Here is a 24,340-nt window from a genome sequence, read left to right on the forward strand (position 1 = left end):
TGACAGAGACTGTATTGAAGGAATGGGTTTCCCAAATCTAAAGCCTGACTGTGCAGTCAGTCTGAAACAGGCCCCAAAATCCCCATTTTTCCTTCTCCAAGGGTGCATTAGCTAAAAACCATTAACTTGAGCTCTTGAGCAAATGTATAACAGGAACCCAGCTGTATAAACAAAGCTCTCTCCTTTATCAGTCCGTGACGCCTAATGAATGGCCTTGTCAGTTCCGAAGTGGAGACGGGACGGCAGAGCTTGGGCTTATCTTATCTAGTGGGTTGTAGATATCCTGACACACTGACGCAAAGACCTTGCAAGACACCCCCGCGCTCAGGGATGGCACCAGGAGTGCTCTTAGAGTTGGTGACCTTCTTAGCCCAAGATAAGGAATACAGGAAAAGGAACAACCTTTTATGGTCAAGAGTACAGGAACAGGAACATCCTTTTATGGTCAAGAGTACAGGAACAGGGACATCTGTTTATGGTTAGTATTACTTTGGTTATCCAATAATAAAAATTCAGCAATATTATGCAAAGCAACAGTACAACAAAGTTCTTAGGAGATACACCAATGATCTGGATGCCATAGTTATTAGCATTTGCCATGGGCTTACCAAGATACCTCCAACTATATAGCTACTACTACTACTATTACTACTACTACTACTATAAGCTCAAATCCCTGCATTCACCAATACATTCTAAAAGGAGAATGAGATAGAAGAATGGAAGTCTCTTTTCCAAGACATTGGACAGATTTTGGTGCAATACTGGCTTATATCTACACATGCCAGCCTACATTCATGAAATGTATGCCTAGGTTTAGGCATAGGAAGAAAATATGTGCTTTTGCTATTAGTCCTGCACTTAGAGAAGGCAGTCCAATCAATGGTGCCAGCTTGTTTGGGTCACACTGCAGCTCCCCCACTCAGTAATGGGAGACACAAACTTAGAAGAGAACATGGAAGAACCATAGGGATGTACAGGGAACATGCCAACATACTCCAATGTTTCCCCAAAAAAACAAACCAGAGACTAAGGGAAGCAGACAGGGAGGGTCTCAAGCATAATACAAGGGCTGGAATGGATCAGCAGCTTGCATCTATCTCAGGAATCGGCAGTGGGGTGATTGGCTCTGGCAGTGAGTGAGGAGGGACGCCCTCCTCTCTGCAGGCAGAAGCTGCAGAAGAAGAGGAGTTTGGATTTGATATCCCGCTTTATCACTACCTGAAGGAGTCTCAAAGTGGCTAACATTCTCCTTTCCCTTCCTCCCCCACAACAAACACTCTGTGAGGTGAGTGGGGCTGAGAGACTTCAGAGAAGTGTGACTAGCCCAAGGTCACCCAGCAGCTGCATGTGGAGGAGTGGAGATGCAAACCCAGTTCACCAGATTATGAGTCCACTGTTCTTAACCACTACACCACACTGGCTCTCTCACCCTAGATCCAATCCATACACAGTGTTATTGCATGTCCTTTCCTACACCCTCTGTCTTCAAGGAACTTGGCTCACCATTTAAGTGAACTGGAAAGTCCTCACAGATTCTTACTCAATCTTCTTTACTGGTCTCCTGGAATACCACATGTTCCTTAAGGTCATGGTTGTGGGCTCAGGCGCAGTGAACCCACCAGAGATGGGGTTGGGGGTAGATACCGCTCTTAACCACTACACCACACTGGCAAATTCCTTGCAGCCTTTTTATTCTCTCTCTGTGTCTCTGTCTCATGGCTCTGTCTCCATCGAAGCTCCACTCACCACCTTTTGTGGAGTGAGATCTGCAGGGATGAGCAAACAAGGCCTCAACCCTCCAGATCTGCCCAGCCTCTGGTCATATTGGCACTGGGCTTTTCAACTACAGGAAAAGTCTCCTGTTTGGGCAACTCTTGTTGTGGTTGTTTTATTAGCTTTTTGCCTCTTTGCCTCTTCCTTGCCCTAGTTGTCTGTCTTGTCATTGACTCCCCACTCCGCTGTTCCTTCGTTGAAATAAATAAACATACATCCCGGCGTGCACACCCTAATTAAATGTGCTGCACTTGCCTATGGGAAGTGTGTATTGAAAGAGGTAATGTCACTTCCAAGAAATAGCCTCTCTCTATGGGACTCAAACGCTAACAATAGTTTCAGTCCAATTATCTGAACATCTTACATCAGGCATAGGCAAACTCGGCCCTCCAGATGTTTTGGGACTACAGTTCCCATCATCCCTGACCACCAGTCCTGTTAGCTAGGGGTGATGGGAGTTGTAGTCCCAAAACATCTGGAGGGCCAAGTTTGCCTATGCCTGTCTTACATCCACAAGTCTTTACCACAAACAACGATGCATTGCTTTAGGTTTACAAACCACATATTTGCAGGAGAAAGGGAAGCAAAGCCATGGTCAAAATGTGACCCTAGAACTCATGCAACAAACCTACCAACCAATCCACCATCAATGTCCCTTAAAAATAGTATTTCATGATTTTCAGACAGCGACATGATTTTTAGCACAGAACAACCTCACACACATCAAAATCCTTTCCATAGGGGAAAGGATTGGTGAAATGTACAGCACTTTAGAGATTCAAACACACACACAACATTAGTGATCAGGGTTCACTTTGCTCTCTCCGTGAGTCAATCAGCAAAAGTATCTCTGAGCCAAACTGAATCAGGTTGTTTAAAAATAGCAGAGAAGCATTAAACTCTGTTACACTGGTCTCAGTGGATAGCTTTGGTTTTGGTCTGTCTGATCAGATCTCCTATTGTTCCTTTCATTGTTCGTATTTCTAATTCATTAGCATAGCACAGCACGCTATACGTAAGAGAATGTTGCAACCTAATGAAAATTTTCTCTTCTCTCCCTTTCAAAACAAAAAAAAAAGCTGGCTCACTTTTGTTGTTGTTGTTCTGTTTTTAATGGTATGGTGAAAGATTTTCATCTTGTCAGGTTTTATTTTCCTCCCATTGACATTATCTCTTAATTAAAAGAAAAGATAAATAGATTCGAACAGGTGCTGTAGCTGATATGAAACATAGCTGTTGTTTTTTTTTTAAAGTCCAGTCAGACAGACAACAGCAGAGTTTTCCAGTCAGCCAATTTTTGTAGCAAAATATACTCAGCAGTAAGAGAGGGTATATATGTATGTCTGGGCGGCATCGGCAGGAGAGTGGGGGTGTACTCTTCAATTCTGGAGTATTTTTTCCCTTGAACCTAAAATCCCAGCTAATAGCAGTTCACAGAAAGGACCAGAAGGCAAATTTTCTCTCCATCTCTGCTATCTGTGCCCCGGGTAAGAAGGGATTTTGCATTTCATACATCATTTACTACATGCAACCATGGCTTTTCCATTGGGCCCTCCTGTCCCACTCTGGAGCACAGGCTCCAGGGCTGTGAATTTTGCTCATAAGGGGGAGGTTTTCGCATGTGTGTTTTTTCACAGAAAAACTCCTCAGAGAAAGTCTTCTTCAAATGCATTAAAAAGTAAGCAACTTAGTGCTATAAGGAACAAAGGCTGAGGCATGCACTAAATATTGCAATACTTCTGATAGAACCTGTAAAGCACCTTCGGAAACTGAAGTCAATGCATTCAAACAAATAAACACAGACACAGCACAAATGCTTCCCATCAGCTGTTCATTGCTGTGCTCAAAGATCAATGACCTACTGAGCGTCTGAGTGTACACTCAGTTGGAAACCTGGGCCGGCACCCAAGATTATATGCAATAAACACAACACACAAAAGGATCAACAATACCATGGGCATTTTACGTTCTGCTCTACACAAATTCATCCAGTTGGCAAAGCATTTTGATTTCAGTGCCTTTGATCAAGCATAGTGAGGGCCAATTCACACATTATACAGACACAAATCTGGATTTGTTACTGAAAATATGCTCAATAGGCACTGCAGTTAATCAGAACTCTGTGATGAGTATACTGCCTGTACACATCTTTGTCAACATTCACACATTCCATTCTTTATGTACATTTAACGCATCTTAAATTTCCACCCCAAATATATTAAGTGTGGTGGCCCTTGGAATAACCCTAAAAGTCTGACATTTTTTGAATTTTATTATTATTTCGGTCACAGACCAGTTCCAGCCCACATACAATATCAAGGAAGTCATAAAACATGATAGGGATACATTTGAATTTGCAATTAGGTATAACAGTAACAATACAGATATAGCAACAGTTAAAAAATAAATTAAAAAATAAATTAAAACTTAGTCACTAACATATAACCTAAAATTATCATTTAAGGCCTTAATCATTATGATAGCACAGCTTGTTCCCTAAGTTTTATGGCAATCTCACAGAATTTGGCTACCCTTAACGTGATCTCAGGATCCTTGTCCTCTACCAGGGATTTTAGACATTGAAGTTTGGATTCATTTGGAGATTTTTGCATAGCAGGGGTAATAAATACCAAGTGTATATCCCTGTAGAAACGGCAGTGTAACAAGGCATGAGAGACAGTTTCTACCTCCATCAAGTTGCAGACTCGTTCCATGTATGGTTTACCCTCGAATCTGCCCTGCAATAAGGCAGATGGCAGCAAACTGGAAGTCTGACATCTCTACTTAAAACTGCCCTGGAGTTATTTACAAAGGGCAGTATAGAAATTTATTGGATACATGAGTAATTAAAAAAAAAAAACAACCAACCTGTTTGGGGAGTCCCAAAGAGGGGGAAAAACATTTTATGTCTTTTAAGGATTTTGCAAATGTTTCCTTTTAGAAGTGGTCACACTGGAAAAGTGACCAACAGATTGAATATCTACATGAGGTTCCACACACCCTTACAAGAGAAACAAAAGCTCCAGAAGCAAAAGTGGAGGATGCAGAGAAGGAGGGAGAGAGCTGCAGGTGGAACAAACAAAGAAGCAGAAGTTCAACTCATAAAAAACTCAAAGTCTGTCATACGATTTCTCCTACAATCTGACCCACTATTCTGAAGGATCTCCGATAGAGAAGACCCTTGCCTTCCTTACTGAGACATTATTCAGCTTCACTCCAAGTCAGTACCACCAAACTAGACCTCGGAACAAACAGGCATAGTTATAGCCACACCAGTGGTGAGCAGAACACTTGCTTCCATAGCAAACATCTCTGGATCCCTAGAGGCTCCTTGGTCAGACCAGTGCTATAGTCTCTGAAGTGTGCTTAGGGGCAAAATCTGTGGGGGTGCTTCCTACAATCTGCCAACAGAAGTCTGCTTATGCATCTTATTACCAAACACACACAAACACAACAGGTGCAGCTCAAATTCTTTAACCAAGTTTTTCCACATACCGGTACCTAGTGTTCTAGCTGTATTGTGTCCACAAATTATTCAACAATTTAAAGGTGTTGTTTTTTTACCTGTGCACTGTTGAAAAGAATGTTGCATTCCTTCATCGGGAGATCAGCACTGGAAAGAGGCTGCAAAAAAACAAAAGCAAAAATTAGGACAAAGTTATATCAACTGAACGACAGATAGCAGATTTGAACTTGAGTCTGAAATGTTGGAACCTGGAATACTCCACCAACAGAGATTTAACAGGTGCCTTCTGCTTCAACTTTTAAATACCTGCTGAAAACTTCTCTATTCTGCCAGGCTTATGCAGGCAATTAAGAATATACCTTTCCACAATGCTGAGCCAATTGCTGATCTTAACTTTTAAATATGGTTTTATTGTATTGCATTGTACAACTGTCATAAACTGCCCCTCTGATTTTTTTTAATGAATAATAATATACAAATGTTTTTTATGAATCAATGAGGCAGAGATACCTGTTGTTTACGGTCACTGAAGGTTGTTCACTGAGGTACCTATGTATCTTTGTCCTAAGACCAAACTAGACATGACACACGAGGTGCAATGATTAGGACTTTCTTTTTACTACTTAGCAGTCCTATGGGCTTTGAAGATCAGGGGAAATGTACTCTTAGCAAAGTTTTCAACCCTTACCCCTATCCATTTTGTGATCTAAATTTACACCTACACTAAGTCTACTTTCTCATGAAGATCTGACTCGTTTGCTATCTTAAAAAATGAGAGCCAGTGTGGTATAGTGGTTAAGAGCGGTAGTCTCGTAATCTGGGGAACCGGGTTCGCGTCTCCGCTCCTCCACATTCAGCTGCTGGGTGACCTTGGGCCAGTCACACTTCTCTGAAGTCTCTCAGCCCCACTCACCTCACAGAGTGTTTGTTGTGGGGTAGTGATAAAGCGGGATATCAAATCCAAACTCTTCTTCTACTTGAAAAATGTCTTAAATGAGATAACCAGTGTGTGCACAATTTTCTTGAATTCTGTTATATATTTATGCTGGTTCAAATGTTTCAGTCCAAGACAACAGTTCTCCTGGTGCCCACCACACGAAGATAGCTGGGGGATCCTCACGAAGATCAAGCAAAGGTGAAGCAGCTTGAATGTTTCTCTTCTAGAGTTAAAGATTTTGTTCACATGTAATGCTAAACCATGGTTTACTGCTACTTCCATGATCTCAGATGAGTTAGAACAGCCCTTCCTGTCTCTATAATGGGAGCACTGTGGTTCAGCTCACAATCCAGTTTAACATTCACCCAGAAATTCAGTGGGACTTACTTTCTAAAAAGCTTGTTTAAGATTGCAGTTCTAGACTGAAGTCTTATACAGTCCTACCTTGGAAGTCAAACGGAATCTATTCCGGAAGTCCGTTCGACTTCCAAAACGTTCGGAAACCAAAGCACAACTTCTGATTGGCTGCAGGAAGCTCCTGCAGCCAATTGGAAGCCACGGAAGCTCCGTCGGACGTTCGGGTTCCAAAGAACGTTCGCATATGGGAACACTCAGTTCCGGATTTGCAGCGTTCAGGAACCAAAACGTCCAAGTACTAAGGTGTTCGGGATCCAAGGTACGACTGTACACACTTACTTATCTCACTCAACACAATGGGGTTTACTTCTGAGTAGACACCAAAAGGATTGTGGTGTTAGCTATGCTTGAGCTAGAAATGTATACTATTCTTAACTTTTTGTAATAATGTAACCCTGCATCAAAAAGGCATAGCAGGTTATTTTAAAAGGGGAAAAAATTAACACATATAAAATATGTAGAAGAACGCTCCTCACAAGAAGCAATATATGCTGGTAACAAAGAACAAAAGGATACATGGAAATGTGTCAGTTTAATAAGAAACAGCTCCACTTCTGCAAAGATCTAGGACGTGAGCTAGACTCAGCATAGCAGAGCTACAGAGAGTGTGCAATATGAACCATTAGCCATGTATCTTCAAAAGAAGCAAGCCCGTGAAATTCCAGCATCCTCAATCCATCACCCTCAATCTGAAAGTGCTTTACGTGGCCATGAGACCCACTGAAATCGATGAGACTTACTTTCACTTGGAATAAAATGCAGAGGTATTCGTTCACACAGCTGTTACTGTGCACAGAAATAGTTGGCTGTGGCTGGGGTGGGGATGCTGGGAGTTGCCTCCCTTCTCCCTGATTGCACTTAATCTGATCTGCCCCTTTAGCGTTATACCTCCAAGTGGTACACTATAAATATTATTCCCCTTAGTATGCAGGCAAACAGGCTGGCAAAACACTAAATTGACTCAGTTGATTAGTTTTTGTCAGTTACAATGCACATTTATCTATAAATGCAATCCTCTGTAAGATCGATATGTTTATTGAGTTCATTTTTCAATAAAGTTTGAGATGTCCTCAATTAATAAGTTGAAACATAACCTATAAAAGCTACTCATCCAGCACAATCTCCAGCCTGCCCCACAATACAGGAGAGAGCACAAACTGGACAATTTTACTTTGAGATCGCCCCCGCTCTTGGCAGCACTACAGCAAGATACAAAATATGCTCAGAGAAGAGGAGGAGGAGGAGGAGGAGGAGGAGGAGGAGGAGGAGGAGGAGGAGGAGGAGGAATTTGGATTTGATATCCCACTTTATCACTACCCTAAGCAGTCTCAAAGTGGCTAACAATCTCCTTTCCCTTCCTCCCCCACAACAAACACTCTGTGAGGTGAGTGGGGCTGAGAGACTTCAGAGAAGTGTGACTAGGAGCCCATTTTGACCGCTGAGGGTTAGGTCACAATTGTTTTTTTGTATGTGTTTAGAATCATAGAATCATAGAGTTGGAAGAGACCACAAGGGCCATCGAGTCCAACCCCCTGCCAAGCAGGAAACACCATCAGAGCACTCCTGACATATGGTTGTCAAGCCTCTGCTTAAAGACCTCCAAAGAAGGAGACTCCACCACACTCCTTGGCAGCAAATTCCACTGTCGAACAGCTCTTACTGTCAGGAAGTTCTTCCTAATGTTTAGGTGGAATCTTTTTTCTTGTAGTTTGGATCCATTGCTCCGTGTCCGCTTCTCTGGAGCAGCAGAAAACAACCTTTCTCCCTCCTCTATGTGACATCCTTTTATATATTTGAACATGGCTATCATATCACCCCTTAACCTCCTCTTCTCCAGGCTAAACATGCCCAGCTCCCTTAGCCGTTCCTCATAAGGCATCGTTTCCAGGCCTTTGACCATTTTGGTTGCCCTCCTCTGGACACGTTCCAGTTTGTCCGTGTCCTTCTTGAACTGTGGTGCCCAGAACTGGACACAGTACTCCAGGTGAGGTCTGACCAGAGCAGAATAAGGCTCTGGGATGTAACAGGCAACAAAAAAGACTAATGTGCATACCATCCTTTGCCAGCTCACTATTCTGTGACTGTCTGCTGATTCTAACAAGTTGCTATGCTCTTGAAGAGGTCCATGTGTATAGATAGATATAAATAATGGGCCAACATAACTGCCTGCATGTTTAGGCTATCTTTAGGTGGTCATGATGAGCTCCTCCACCACTTACACTATTGCCTTTCACAAAATTGTTAGTTTTTGAGGTGCAACTGGACTGTTGCCTCTCTTTCCTCCAATAGGTAATGTGTTTATGCCTCTGGAACAGGCAAATGAAAAGACCCAGGCGAAGGTTATGCAGCACATGTGATTACATACTTTCCAACATTTCTCTGATGAAAATAGGGATATCCTAAGGGAAAGTAGGGCATTCCAGAATCAAATCAGAAACCGAGATGGCTTCTGTATATTCGGAACTATACCTGGAAAATAGGGGCACTTGGAGAGTCTGTACACATTCTTTTAGTTCTTTGATAACCTGGTGACTATTTTGGCACATATTTCATGGATATGCAAGAAACATGTTTGTCCAGGAAGCCATTGTGGTTGTGCACATATTTGTAGATGAACAGGAATGTAGATTTAGCTGTAATCCGGAATTCAGAATCTTAGCAGATTGTATAAAGCTTTGTGTGTTTGAAGATAAAAATGCATCTTCTTCAGCTCTACTTGGAGTGACTAAACTCAGAGTCTTGCCAGCAGGAGTTTTGCTTAGTTAAGGATTTGGGGGTCTCAGTATTTGTTTGAAGGAGATAGGAAATGAAAGCTTTCGCCACTCATGTTCTTCAAACCTTGCAGAAGTTTAATTTTTTAACCCTCAGAGTCACAAATTTCTACTGGTTCAAGAGAAATGATGCTTGGACGTTGCAAGCAGGCCTTTGCAACCCCTGATGATCTCAGATAAAAACTTCCGAGGACTACAAATCTAATGATTTTGTCTAATCCTTTTCAATATCCAGTTTTATAGTTAACTATATATTTTAATGATTAGTGAATGGCCCATCTCAAAGCAAATTGCAAAACTAATGACTATTAGATACCAATGAAATGTAGTGTTAGTGGTTGGTATTTAAAAAAAGATTGGGAGAAATACATTTCAAGACTCTGATCTACATATTACAGTTAAAACAAAATCATTTTCTTATTTTCGTGGCTATTCTTCTCCCCGCAATAAACATTTCCTTCACATCAAGTCAGTAAGAACTGATTAGGAAAAAGTATCTTAGTTCTCTACATACGATCAAGCTTCAAATTACAGTATTGTGATTACACTACTTTACACCAAGATATTCCAAATCCTTCAATATCAGGATTTCAAGTTAACCCCTAACAGACGACTATTCTCTTGAGATGGCTGCTGGCACAGCTGCAGGGTGTGAGATAATTGGTATAGTCTTTTGCTCCTTTGTTGAAACACACATATATGCACACACACACATATAGATACACACACACACACACACACACACACACACGTCTCTGTAAGGGAGACTGGGGAAATTCCCAGGCTAAGAAAGCCAGATGGACTTCCTAACCTGTATGCTGGAACGTAAACCTGGTATAAAACAGATGTCTGATAACAGGAACAAATCTGAAAGCTGAAGTGTTGGTGCAATAATAAAAAATAGGTATATAAAAGAAGAATTCTGGGGTGCCAAGATCCATGCTTGGGGCAAGTACAATTTGGTGAGAGAATCCCAGTGGAGATTTAAAATCACAAAGTAGCAAAGTAAAGTGTGGACATGTAGGCTGTTAGATCTTTAAAATGTCATTGTGAGTTCCAAAGTTTCCCCCTTCCCCTAGCATAGTAAAAGACCAAAAGTTTGGTAAGTTTAAAATAGTTTACTTACTAACTCTCCAAAGGTCAGATTCATGTGCTTTTCCATACAGCAGTCAGAAAAAGCTGCACAGGTAGTAAAACTTGGCTTAGTTACAGAGGTGAAAGTTGCTAAATTCTTGATACAAGAACTTGTTAGAGAGGCTTGTTAGAGTCATGTGGTCAGAACTGAAGCAACCAGCTCAGAACCTCTTCACACGCTTTGAGGTTCTTAGGTAGACCGAGGTACAACAATAGGCTTGATTACTTTCCTCCCAAGGTGAAGGGAAGGGACATCACTAAGACAGCTTACTCTATGCTTTTAACCCCTTCGTGCATTAATTAGACTTAAGCATGTTGGTTAGATGAAGCTGGTTATCTCACATGAAGTAAGATGGGTCATTCTAAAAGCTCATGCAATATAGGACTCATCTTACAATTGACTCACTTGGCATTTATAATTCTTTTGTTTTATTTTTAAAAGGCAATCAGGTAACCTAATATCTACATTTACAACTTATAATTGACTGCTCCCCCTTTCATCATAAGAGGCAGAAGCTTCAAAAATGAACGGAAGAGTAACTTTCTCAAAAAAACACTTCTGAACGCCGACTGACAATAAGGCTTTCGTCACTGAGATGTGGGTACAAGATAATCCACCTGAACATCATTCAGTTCCAAAGGTTCTCCAAAGAGAAATTATTCATGTTCAGTATTTATAAATGATCTTGAACAACATGCAACATTGTTTACCTTGGACAATGTGCAACAAGAGCATGAAGGCAGGAGCAGCCCCAACATTTAAAATGTCATTTTATTTATTTATTTGTTTGTTTGTTTGTCTGTTTGTTGTGTTTATATACTGCTCAATCGTTAGTATTTCTAAATGATGTACATAAAAACAGTCCACCCAAAATTAAACAATAAAGCTGCATCATTAGAATGCCTGCAGGAACAATAACATTTTAGTCAAGAGCTGGAAGTTCAGAAAGGAGGCTGCCTTCCTAATCTCAGTTGGGAGGGAGTTACACAAGCTTGGGCCCGCTACACGGAATGCAGGGCTTCTGAGCCAGTGTGCTGTAGTGGTTAAGAGCGGTGGACTCGTAATCTGGTGAACCAGGTTTGCTTCCCCACTCCTCCACATGCAGCTGCTGGGTGACCTTGGGCTAGTCACACTTCTCTGAAGTCTCTCAGCCTCACTCACCTCACAGAGTGTTTGTTGTGGGGGAGGAAGGGAAAGGAGATTGTTAGCTGCTTTGAGACTCCTTAGGGTAGTGATAAAGCAGGATATCAAATCCAAAATCCTCCTCCTCCTCCTCCTCTTCTTCTAGCATTTATGAGTTGTGCGTCTGAGCCATGTGGAACTACTAACAAAGGCTCCCCCAAAGATATCAGTGATCAGACCAATATATAAGGAATCAGTAGGTATGAGTATTGTTAGCCCAGAAATGGAAGCAACAAGAAATTCCGACGAAAGAAAAATGGCAGATGAAATTAATGGACTATGCAGAATTGGACAAAATGACAAGAAGGATTCAAAACCTGCAGGACCAGAGATTTACAGAAGACTGGAAGAAACATATGAACTATCTGAAGAGCAATTGTAACCAACAAAGTACGCTAGAAGTTTTGTTTGGAGAAATATATGAAGTGTTACAAAGTAGATAAAGACAGAGATATTGGTTATTAGTTTTAAATGTAATAGGGAAAGTAAGAAATGCATACTAAGAGATTAGATTGAAGAATTTTCAGACAGGACTGATGGAAGTCAAAAAAATGAATAAGATGTAAAACTATGTTTAATTACTGTTGAAAATGGTATGTTAAAAAACTAATAAAAATGTATATACAAATTATATACAAATTATATACAAATTTAAAAATTTATATATGGGACGTGGGTGGCGCTGTGGGTTAAACCACAGAGCCTAGGACTTGCCAATCAGAAGGTCGGCGGCTCGAATCCCCGTGACAGGATGAGCTCCCGTTGCTCGGTCCCAGCTCCTGCCAACCTAGCAGTTCGAAAGCACGTCAAAGTGCAATTAGATAAATAGGTACCACTCCGGCGGGAAGGTAAATGGTGTTTCCGTGCGCTGCTCTGGTTCGCCAGAAGCCACTTAGTCATGCTGGCCACATGACCAGGAAGCTGTACGCCGGCTCCCTCAGCCAATAAAGCGAGATGACCCCAGAGTCGGTCACGACTGGACCTAATGGTCAGGGGTCCCTTTACCATATATATATATATGGAATCAGCCAGTCCTTAAGATATCCTAGACCAATGGTATCCTGTACCCAAGTTGTTTAGTGGCTTGTGAATTAATACAAGAATTCTGAACCATATGGTAACATATGGGCAGGCAGTGTAAACTTCAAGCATCAGTGTTATGTGCCGGCAGTAGTATGTCCCCAGTGCCCTCAGCCGTTTGGAAAACCACTTTCCAGGACTGACTCAGCCAGATCAGTAATGAATTCTTTTCTTCAGCAACACACCAGTGACATAGGCAAGATCTTTACTGTATCCAACACCCGAAATACCAGGACACTACACTCCATGCTAGGCGAGCTTGCCCCTGGAAATATGTCAGAGCATCTTTGGAGCGTGCTACACCAACCTCCCAATCCTAGGCTTTTTCTATACTGAGTCAGTATATAAAGAAAACGAAAGCTCAGAGTCTGCGGCAGCAGTAAAAGCCTTCACGGGCACCATGGCATCTACAAGTGCCAAGTTGTTGCTGTTGTTGTTTAGTCGTGTCCGACTCTTTGTGACCCCATGGACCAAAGCTCGCCAGGCATTCCTGTCTTCCACTGCCTCCCGCAGTTTGGTCAAACTCATGCTGGTAGCTTCGAGAACACAATCTAACCATCTCGTCCTCTGTCGTCCCCTTCTCCTCGTGCCCTCCATCTTTCCCAACATCAGGGTCTTTTCCAGGGAGTCTTCTCTTCTCATGAGGTGGCCAAAGTATTGGAGCCTCAGCTTCATGATCTGTCCTTCCAGTCAGCACTCAGGGCTGACTTCCTTTAAGAATGGGTAGGTTTGATCTTCTTGCAGTCCATGGGACTCTCAAGAGTCTCCTCCAGCACCAGAATTCCAAAGCATCAATTCTTCGGCCATCAGCCTTCCTTATGGTCCAGCTCTCACTTCCATACATCACTACTGGGAAAACCATAGCTTTTACTATACGGACCTTTGTTGGTAGGTGATGTCTCTGCTTTTTAAGATGCTGTCTAGGTTTGTCATTGCTTTTCTCCCAAGAAGCAGGCGTCTATTAATTTTGTGGCTGCTGTCACCAAGTGCCAAGTTGGCAGCCCTTAATTAGGCAGAATTCGGGCAGAAGATGCTGGGGGTGGAATTGCAAGGCGTTGGGAGAGAGACCCGCTTGTGCCACGTGTTTGCCATGTGCCTTCCATGCTAGCCTGCTGCCCTCGGGTGCAAAATACTCTGTCCTGTCGCCAGGGCTGAAGAAAAATTCAATCGGTCAGCTTCACCTCAAACGGCTCAATGTCTTCAGCCAGTCCTGCCCTGGAGAATCGGTTCAGCATTCTCAGGCATCGTTATTCTCCCAGCTTTTCTGGCATTTATTCAAACAATGCATCTAAACTTTCAGTCAGAATCCTCCGAATCAAAATGTATGTGCAGTCATTTTAGCTGTCATGGAGCGAGGCATACCTTATACTGCAATGGCTGAAGCCGCCTGGAAAGCTGGGTGGAGCCATATCTCCCTGTCTTATTTGCTTCTAAAAGCAAATATATCACAGTGCTTTACACTAGAGCCAGATGAATGATTCTAAATAATCTCTATGGCAAGTCTTAGCTGCCACCCATTGTCAGATCCAATGCTAGAGCTAAGAGATTAAGTGAATCCTTGTGTTGCGTCTGTGAACCTGATACTGGACCCAGTACAGTGGTACCTCGGGTTAAGAACTTAATTCGTTCTGGAGGTCCGTTCTTAACCTGAAACTGTTCTTAACCTGAAGCACCATTTTAGCTAATGGGGCCTGCTGCTGCTGCTGCCGCACCGCCAAAGCACAATTTCTGTTCTCATCCTGAAGCAAAGTTCTAAACCCGAGGTACTATTTCTGGGTTAGCGGAGTCTGTAACCTGAAGCGTCTGTAACTTGAAGTGTATGTAACCCAAAGTACCACTGTACTCTACCACTAGGTTAGCATTACTGTATAGGCAGGGGAGAACTTTGGTAATAATATGGCACCCAGAAAGAGGACAACATTTGGCACCCCCTCTCAATATTTTTTATGTTCTTGCCCTCCTCCCTCTCACTTTCTGTTCTGCACGCTCTTGACTTGGCCAGGGGACCACCCACACCACCCTAAATCTGGCGTAGGAGCTTCTCAGGGTTTTCAAGTGGCACATTTTATTATTATTATTATTATTATTATTATTATTATTATTATTATTATTTGTACCCCACCCATCAGACAGGGTCGCCCCAGCCACTCTGGGCAGCTTCCAGCATATACTTACAGTGGTACCTCAGGTTAAGTACTTAATTCGTTCCGGAGGTCCGTACTTAACCTGAAACTGTTCTTAACCTGAAGCACCACTTTAGCCAATGGGGACTCCTGCTGCTGCTGCGCCGCCAGAGCACAATTTCTGTTCTCATCCTGAAGCAAAGTTCTTAACCTGAAGCACTATTTCTGGGTTAGCCGAGTCTGTAACCTGAAGCGTATGTAACCTGGAGCGTATGTAACCCGAGGTACCACTGTACTAAATTGGATGATGATTCTTCAACTTTAGAGACTCAAAATAGGGCATCACTCAAGTTTCCTTTATTTCACCTAGGTTATCTTTCTTCCAGCTACCTATGTAAGTACACCTTTATTGGTCCTTACATTTATTTATCCAGGTTGATCTTGCCAGAGTGACCCACACCAGCCATTTTTACAGGCCTTCAGGCAGTGCTTAACCACCAGTTCATAGAATCATAGAATCTTACAAGCTGGAAAGGACCCAAGCGCCATCTTGTTCAACCCCCAGCAATGCAGGAATCTCAGCTAAAGCATCCATGACACTGATAACTGCTTGCTGCTCTGTGTGATTGTGATTCTATGAAATACATCCTGCATTCTTTATACTGAGTGCTCTAAAATGGCAGGAGATTTTGAAAGACTGTTGTTGGGTTTTTAAGATCAGTGGCTTGGCAACAAGGAATTGTATGCAGGTAAGGAAAGAATGACAAACCTAGACAGCATCTTAAAAAGTAGAGACATCACCTTGCCAACAAAGGTCCGTATAGTAAAAGCTATGGTTTTCCCAGTAGTGATGTATGGAAGTGAGAGCTGGACCGTAAAGAAGGCTGATGGCCGAAGAATTGATGCTTTTGAATTCTGGTGCTGGAGGAGACTCTTGAGAGTCCCATGGACTGCAAGAAGATCAAACCTCTCCATTCTTAAGGAAATCAGCCCTGAGTGCTCACTGGAAGGACAGATCCTGAAGCTGAGGCTCCAATACTCTGGGCACCTCATGAGAAGAGAAGACTCCCTGGAAAAGACCCGGATATTGGGAAAGATGGAGGGCACAAGGAGAAGGGGACGACAGAGGACGAGATGGTTGGATAGTGTTTGCGAAGCTACCAGCATGAGTTTGAACAAACTGTGGGAGGCAGTGGAAGACAGGAGTGCCTGGCGTGCTCTGGTCCATGGGGTCACAAAGAGTCAGACACGACTAAACGACTAAACAACAACAACAACAAGGAAAGAAAATGGTCAATAGGCTGATTAACAACAACAACAACAACAACAATATTTATTTATACCCCACCCTCCCCGGCCAGAGCCTGGCTCAGGGCGGCTAACACCAATAAAATCACAGTAAAAACATAATGGGGGTGGCAATTTAAAATACAGGTTAAAATGCAGTTTAAAATGAAGCCTCATTTTAAAAGTAGCCAATAAATCAAGACCATAAGGGGAGGGAAACATAAGGGTCAGACTGAGTCCAAACCAAAGGCCAGGTGGAACAGCTCTGTCTTGCAGGCCTTGAGAAAAGATGTCAAGTCCCACAGGGCCCTAGTCTCTTGTGACAGAGCATTCCACCAAGTCGGGGCCAGTACTGAAAAGGCCCTGGTCCTCTCCTGTTCTGCAATCCTTCCTTCAAATGCCTGGCTATAGTGGTGATGTATCTAGATGACTGGACTGGTATAGTGCTCTCTTCTCAATGATGCTGACATTGCAGAACTGGGAGTGCACCGCCATCTAATCAGACGCAGGAAGGGAACAGGCAAGGCAGACAAAAGTGTGCTGCACGCACACATACACACACAAAATACAGTGGTACTTTGGGTTACATATGTTTCAGGTTACATACGCTTCAGGTTACAGACTCCGCTAACCCAGAAATAGTACCTCGGATTAAGAACTTTGCTTCAGGATGAGAACAGAAATCGTGCTCCGGCGGCGGCGCAGCGGCAGCAGGAGGCCACATTAGCTAAAGTGGTGCTTCAAGTTAAGAACAGTTGATAATCGTCAACATGTTGGCCACAACCTACCAATATGCCCACAGCATATCAGTGCTTTGTGGCATTCTGTGGGGAGTTCTGCTGCCTCCCTCTATTCTTCTGCCAGACTATTATCCAAGGAAAGGAGATGGCTAGGAAGGTGTATATATACTTGAAGAACTGACATACACACTGATGGGGGTATCAGCATGGTAAAGGGTATATCTGCAACAGAAAAAGAGCTGGAATTTGGTGCAGGAATAGTGCAAGCTACCCTGATCGCTAGAACAGCCTGACCACCTCTGCATAATTGAGGACTGCCGCCAGCACAGAACAAGTCAAGGTACCGATAGGATTAAATTTTTGTGCTGTACCAATTGCTTCCTCATCGCATTTTTACTTCATTCTAAGAGGACAGGACAAACGGGGGGGGGGGAGAGAGAAATCACGAATTTGTAAATTTAAGATTATTTGCAAAATGTGATAGCCTTATAGAAGTCATCTCCCCTACTGAAAATGCATAAAATATATTAAGTACTGTATAAGTATGATATATCAATTAACTGTTTCACAAGGTCTAAAAATATGCAAATTGCTGCACTTCAATTAGAAAAACCTGCATCCTTGGAGAATACTGTAAATCAGGAAATTTGGGAGACATTAAGAGTAATCAGTGAAGGAAAGCATGCACTCTTCCCTGCATCCTATTTTTATACATACATAATGAAATAATTATAGCTACTCTTTTTTATGCCTCTGCAAAAATATTAGAATCTTAAGATCCTTACAATGATAAATTTAATCCACAGTACATTTGCAGACTACATTAATTATATGAAAAAAGAAATCTATTTTCCTTCAATATAAGTAAGTTGAAACTAATTTGGACATGTAAATTAGAAATATGACTTTCAATAGTACCAATGTGTAGGAGCGATTGTTTAGATTAATTGCAGTGATTGTTAATTTGAAAATGCAATAGGTGTTTCCTGCAGAGATAGAAATTCAAGCACATTTGGCTAGTTTCTATCATGCAAATGTGCTCCCACAAATTAAGAAAAGTGTGTTTATAACAGAAAGCACTAAAGGGTATTGCTTTTTTTTTATCTTAGGAACATCATACCCCAAAACCATAACAGAAGAGCAAATCCAGATTTCAGCTAGGCAAAGGGTACCATCTGTGCCACCACAGATCTGCAATGGGAGATAAATTGTATGAGAAACTCCACCCTACTCCCCTATTAAATTTCCCTGTACATATAAAGCAAACTCATCAAGCAGAGGTTGAGCAAAACTTAGACTGAGTCACATTCAAACCTTTTATGTCTGACTGCGCCACATGACCTAACGTTTAAGGCCGCCATCAATATGCCTATGTGCTAATTTGCTTACTGATGTTCACCTTTCGTTATGGCTAATCACCACTAAAGCAAAGCCACTAATCTATTTCACTTAAAATCCAACATGCTTCTGTTCTGGTTGATGCTATGTACAGTACCTAGGCTAGGAAGCTCACTATTGCCAACATTGCTTAGAAGTGGCTATCCAGGGTTTCAGACAGGAAGACATTCCTAGCCCTACCTAGATTGAAGTTAGGACCTTCTACATGGAAGGCATATTCTCTGCCACTGAGCTAGGGCCCTTCCCTCACACACCAATAAAATGTTCTTCCTGATGTTTTGTCGAAATCCCTCTTCTTGCAATTTGAAGCGGTTGGTTCAGGTCCCACCCTCAAGAGCAAGGACAGTGAACATGACACCCTCTTTGTCCAACAACATCTGAAATGCACCACATTGAAAATGATGTACCGCTGGTATATTAAACCTGTCAAACTAGCAAAAATGTACAGAGTGAGAAGTAAAGTCTGCTGGAAATGCAAAACGAAAGACAGAGAGTTTTTTCACATGTGGTGGACATGTGAAAAAAAAGGGGGATGTGATTTATAATGAATTGAAAAAATTGTTTAAATATACCTTCCCAAAAAAACCGGAAGCCTTTTTGCTGGGATTGATAGGAGACGAAATAAGAAAAACAGACGAGAGGTTATTTATGTACGCTACGACTTCCGCCAGAATCTTAGTAGCTCAAAAATTGAAAACTCAGGAAATACCAAGATTAGTGGAGTGGCAGACAAAAATGTTGAATATGTATAATTAGCAAAACTAACACATAGGATCCGGAACCCAGAGGAAACCAAGTTCAAAAAAGAGTGGCGTAAATTTGTTGAATATATAAGTAGCAACTGTAGAAGTTTAAAGACTGTAGTAGGATTAAAATAAATTTTGTGATGTGGATAGAATGTAATTAAGAATCTGCGGGAAAAGAGAATAATATGAAAACCTGTGGAAGGGAGGGAGGAAAGTCCGCACGCGATAGAGTGTTTAGAAAATAAGCAGACATATGATTGTGGAATATTTGAGTATTTATTTAGTTCGTTTGTGTTTTTTGAAAACTCAATAAAAAGCATTTATTTTTTAAAAAAGGAAATGCACCACACTGCTCCATCATCTATGTAACAGCCTTTGAAATATTTGAAGATTGCTACTGTATTGCCTTTTTAAACTATAGAAAGGCATCATTGCTTCTTGTGATCTAGACACTAGGTGGTCAATGCAACCTAGAATCAAAACAGTCTTTTTAGCCATTGCATCACAGTGCTGACTTCTGTTTAGCTTGTTGTCTGCTGAAGCCCCTAGACTCTTTTGACATGTAGTACTGTCAAGCTAGGTGCCAGCCATCCTGTATCTGTGCATCTTATTATTCTTATCTCAACGCACCCTTTTGCATTTATCTCTGCTGAAATTTGTTTTGCTAGTTTTGGCCCAGTCCTCTGTACAGTGGTACCTCGGGTTACATACGCTTCAGGTTACAGACTCCGCTAACCCAGAAATAGTATCTCAGGCTAAGAACTTTGCTTCAGGATGAGAACAGAAATCGTGCTCCGGTGGCGCGGCGGCAGCGGGAGGCCCCATTAGCTAAAGTGGTGCTTCAGGTTAAGAACAGTTTCAGGTTAAGTACGGACCTCTGGAACGCATTAAGTACTTAACCCGAGGTACCACTGTACTAGATAAGTCTTCTAAAAGAAGTGTAATGAATGGCCTAACCTGTTTTGTTGCCTGGAACAAAACAGGAAATCACACATGCCAAGTCAACTTGCATAGGCCAGTAAAAAGTTCCACAGGAGCTCCACCCCTCCCAGAGAGTAAAAATACAATTATAAACGAATAAATATTTACTGCCCTTTCGTGACATTCAAAACCAGCTGCTTGAAGCTGCTATCTCATTCTGCCTAATGGTAGAACTGGCCCTGTGCAACACACAACATCCTCTAACTGGCTTTACGGTGCAGTAGTATCTTGAATCAGTACAACTATGATCATACATCTATGCTAAGTGATGAACATAGATTAAAATGCATGCTTATATAAGCTAGCTTTATTTAAGCAAATGAGATTTCTGATAAACATGCAAATGGGAATTTTAACAGCAATTTATAAACCACAAATCCTATTCTCATTACTTATGCAAACCATCATAGTTTTGTCATGCTTTACTACATTGCCTTATCATTTTATCCATGGTACTTCCCCTCTGTTGCTTTCCATTTTCCCTCCCTGTCATCTGCATTTTCTGGGTGCCTTTTTAACATCCTTCTCTCTGTTATTTTACTCTTTAAGGTAATATAGGATTTGACAAGAACATCTTGATCCCTCTGCCCCTCAAAATCATACATATGTAACTAGAGAATAACTAGAACAGCTCTAATTTGTGATACATAATTACTGGAAAGCTTAAAGATATTATCGCACTTGAGCATGACCCTAAGGGCATTCTGTGTCTTCAAAACAGAACATTAGATACCTAGATATTCTAAAATATTTTTTTCAAAGTCTTCTAAGCTTAGTTAACTGATTATGTTCATGAGGTTGCGTCAATATTTATCTTTTTCTTTTCTTTTTTACTTCTTCTTCATGCCAGCTTGTCATTGAGTTGAATATTGTTTCTTCACACCTCTCTTTAACATAACATAGCTTCAAAGAAACCTGGTGTGTCTATTTTGCCATTTGATCAGAATACGTTAACAGAAGAGAATCAAGAACAAATCGGAAAGTTGTTAAGTAAAAGGCAAAAGATTTATACGATCTGTTTTCTATACCACCTGCATTATAAATTCCCAAGGTCCTAGGCCCAGTTCAAAATGCTTGATTTTACTTTCAAAATCCCTTGGTGAGTAGCAGAAGGACTGCTTTCTCTATCTGTGCTTATGTGTTACAGAATGCTCTCCCCAGAGAAACTGCTTGCCACCTACTTCGTTGTCTGATCAGCACCAGTCAAATACCTTTTTGTTCCTATCTTATCCAGGATTGAATTTGGTTTGCAACTGATGCTAAAGATGGGAGTTCTGATATTGGCATATCTGCAAGCCAAGTGTTAAATGAAGTTGTTGCAGCTGGCAACAGAAGTGAGAGGGAATTTGCCATGGAGAGCATTCATAGAGCCTATGTCTATACCAGACTGGTCCACTGACGGGAGAGAGGGAAAGACTGAAATATGAATCTTCCTTTAATATTTTTTTTGGGGGGGTTAAATATAAGAAATATAGGCTACAATATTAGTTCATATTTATAAGCTTAGGCTTTGACTTGTGCTGTAAGTTTGCAATTTAGTGGCTGAGGAAGTGTCTTTAAATGTTAGCTGGAGAGAGATGCTCTTTTTGAAAAGTAATTATACTGTAATGCAGATGGCAGTAATAACAATTAGACAAGATAAGGTCTCACAGCAATCTTCACGAACCAAACCAAAAGTAGCACTGAATCGTAAAAGACCAAACGTGAAGAAGGCTGCAATGCAGTAGTTATCAATGTGCTACCAGAAGTGATGGGACTAAAATTACAAACAGTGAAAGGAGCGGACATGCTGAAGGTTATGCACTTCATATGTTTAAAGGATTTTTAATCCTAGACTAATCCTTTTCTGTTTCTATTTGATCTTGCATTTCATAATGCACTGAGTGTTAGAAGAACATTTGTTTGGATATTTGAATTCTATCTCCTGCATGTTTCGGGATTTACACAATCACATAGGGGTTTGCTCTCGTTTAGTGATAGGATTTCTTCCTATCTCCCCAAAGTTGTTGAACTATCAAAATTCCTGAAGAATCATTAATCCCCATTAACTGATGACTTTCAAGATGAGTTGAACTGAAATCAAAAGAAAGAGCATGTCAAAAATGTCATGTTTGCAGGTGGGCCTTTTTTTCCCCCCTTTCCAAAAGAAATGAATAGTTAGTGATAAATTGGGAACCTCAGATGCTGAAAGAAGATCCTCAGCAGACCGTGCTGAACTGAAGCTGCCCATCTGAAGAAAATCTATCTTGTTTTTAGCTTTAATGAGCCTTCTAAAAACCTAAATACAACCAAAGCGGAGTACTCATGTCAGACCCACAGCAACAGGTGTGGGGCAGAGAGAATATATTGAGGATAGCACCTTATCTTTTCTGTTTTCCAATGCATAAAAATAACAACCTGTCAGCTACCTTTTGCAGGTTGCTTTTAACAAGTTGCAGAGCAAAATGAAGTTTGACCTCCATTTCCCAGCTGCTCTGCTGATGATAAATTCAATGCAGATGGGCTGGATGAATGGGATACACCTTGTAGAATACCAAACCCATGCAGAGTTATTGCAGGTATGGATCTCTTCACATTTTTCATTGCATCCATTGTGTCATTCTTCCCCTGTCTTCTGAAAGGCTAATTTTTAATTTAGCAATTAAGATCAATAGAGGCGAAAACTTCAGCAAATTTTCTCATATGACTGATTAAATTAGCGGATAAATTAACAAATTGTCGCCTAACTTTTGTGGGTCATTGCATTTTTATCATAAACTCTTTGATACTTCTCCAGGTCAGGAATGAACATATAAACATGTACATAATCATGTAACAAGAGCTGTGCTTTCATCTTTGGAGTTTACACCTTCCATAACGGAACACAGTAGCTTAGGTTTTGTCATGATCAAGTCCTCAGTTTGGCCTTTTTTGGCACTACATAACTAATGAGATTTCTTACCACCACCACCACAAGTTGCAGTGTGATTGGTCACTCTGGCATTTTAACACGCCTCTTGGCAAATACAGTCAGGCTTTGTGTATTTCTCAAATGCTGGGGCTGCTATTTAGCCCTCCTGGCTGCTTTTGTTTGTCTGGCTCTTTAATCCCCCTTCCTTCTTCAAACTCCATCCATCCACCTGCCTCCCTGCCCGACTATTCTATTTGTCTTGTGCTCGAGTGCCAGTCCAGAGTCAGCATTTATAGAAGGCCAAATGGAACCTTATTGGCGTCTTAGGTCTCCTGACTCTTTGAGGCTACAGTATTCAGTCTGACAATCTGCAAGATGGACATTGCAGCAGAGATTAGTCCAATTATCCTACAACTTGTCTCAGTGACACACAGAGTAAGGTGCCAGAGCTTGTGGCTTGTTCTGCTCACCTGTAATGCACCTGGACTTCCTGGAATTTAACTGGAGTTGCCTTGCGTTTGATTCCTGAGACTAGCACATGGCAATGGAGCCAAGTCCATCAGCATGCTCTTGAAAGGAGTGACCCAAGGTACCGTATTTTTCGCTCCATAAGACACAATTTTTTCTTCCTAAAAAGTAAGGGGAAATGTCTGTGCGTCTTATGGAGCGAATGCGTGGTCCCTGGAGCTGAATTGCCCAGGAGTGAAAAGCAGATCAAGAGGGAAGGGGGTGTTGAAACAAAGCCGCTGATCATTTGCCGATCAAGGAGAGAGATAAGGGCCGCTAGAGATAAAGGAGGCTGCCTGGGAGGGGGGAGATAAAGACAACAAACCTGCAAAGGGGAGAAACAGGAAGACTAAAGCAATAAGGAGAGAAATTAGAAGAAATGGAAGAGCAAAAAACTGCTCAAGCTAAGACACTAAGGCAAACAAGAGGGAAGAGAGTGTTGAAAGGAAACAGCTGATCGGTGGGATCGGAAGAGAGATAAGGGAGGCTAGCAGAGGCTGCCTGGGAGGGGAGAGGTAAAAGCCCATGGATCCTCAGGATTTTTACATGGGGTCACCCCAAATTCACCATCAGTTCACATAGCATGTCCATGGCTACAGCCTGCACCAAAAAAATCATACATCCACTGTTTCGTTCAGAATATTATTTTTTTCTTGTTTTCCTCCTCTAAAAACTAGGTGCGTCTTATGGTCAGGTGCGCCTTATGGAGCGAAAAATACGGTAGTTAATAAAGGAAGAAGACTTTATATGCTACTTCATATGGTATGTTGGCACGCTGTTTCATAAAGGCAGATATAGAGTGAAATAGAAGGAAGTAAAGTTCCATATTCCAAGTACTCCCCTTTTTTACCTTGCCATTTCCAGTTCAGAGATAACAGCATTCCCCAGCATATCACAATGGGAC

The 24,340-nt window shown here is 41.6% G+C and overlaps 1 protein-coding gene across 2 annotated transcripts in view; it reads right to left on the bottom strand.

Moving 5' to 3' along the window:
- The window catches only part of PPARGC1A (PPARG coactivator 1 alpha), a 662,475-nt gene that overhangs the window by 425,566 nt on the left and 212,569 nt on the right, over positions 1 to 24,340 (bottom strand). For both annotated transcript variants that reach the window (XM_081876225.1, XM_081876227.1), the window contains exon 2: positions 5,341 to 5,400. In XM_081876225.1, coding sequence (XP_081732351.1) covers positions 5,341 to 5,400 — 60 coding nt within the window. The remainder of the gene's footprint in view (positions 1 to 5,340; positions 5,401 to 24,340) is intronic.

This window comes from Podarcis erhardii, assembly GCF_964252035.2.
Source record: "Podarcis erhardii genome assembly, chromosome: 9".
NCBI classification, from domain to species: domain Eukaryota; kingdom Metazoa; phylum Chordata; class Lepidosauria; order Squamata; family Lacertidae; genus Podarcis; species Podarcis erhardii.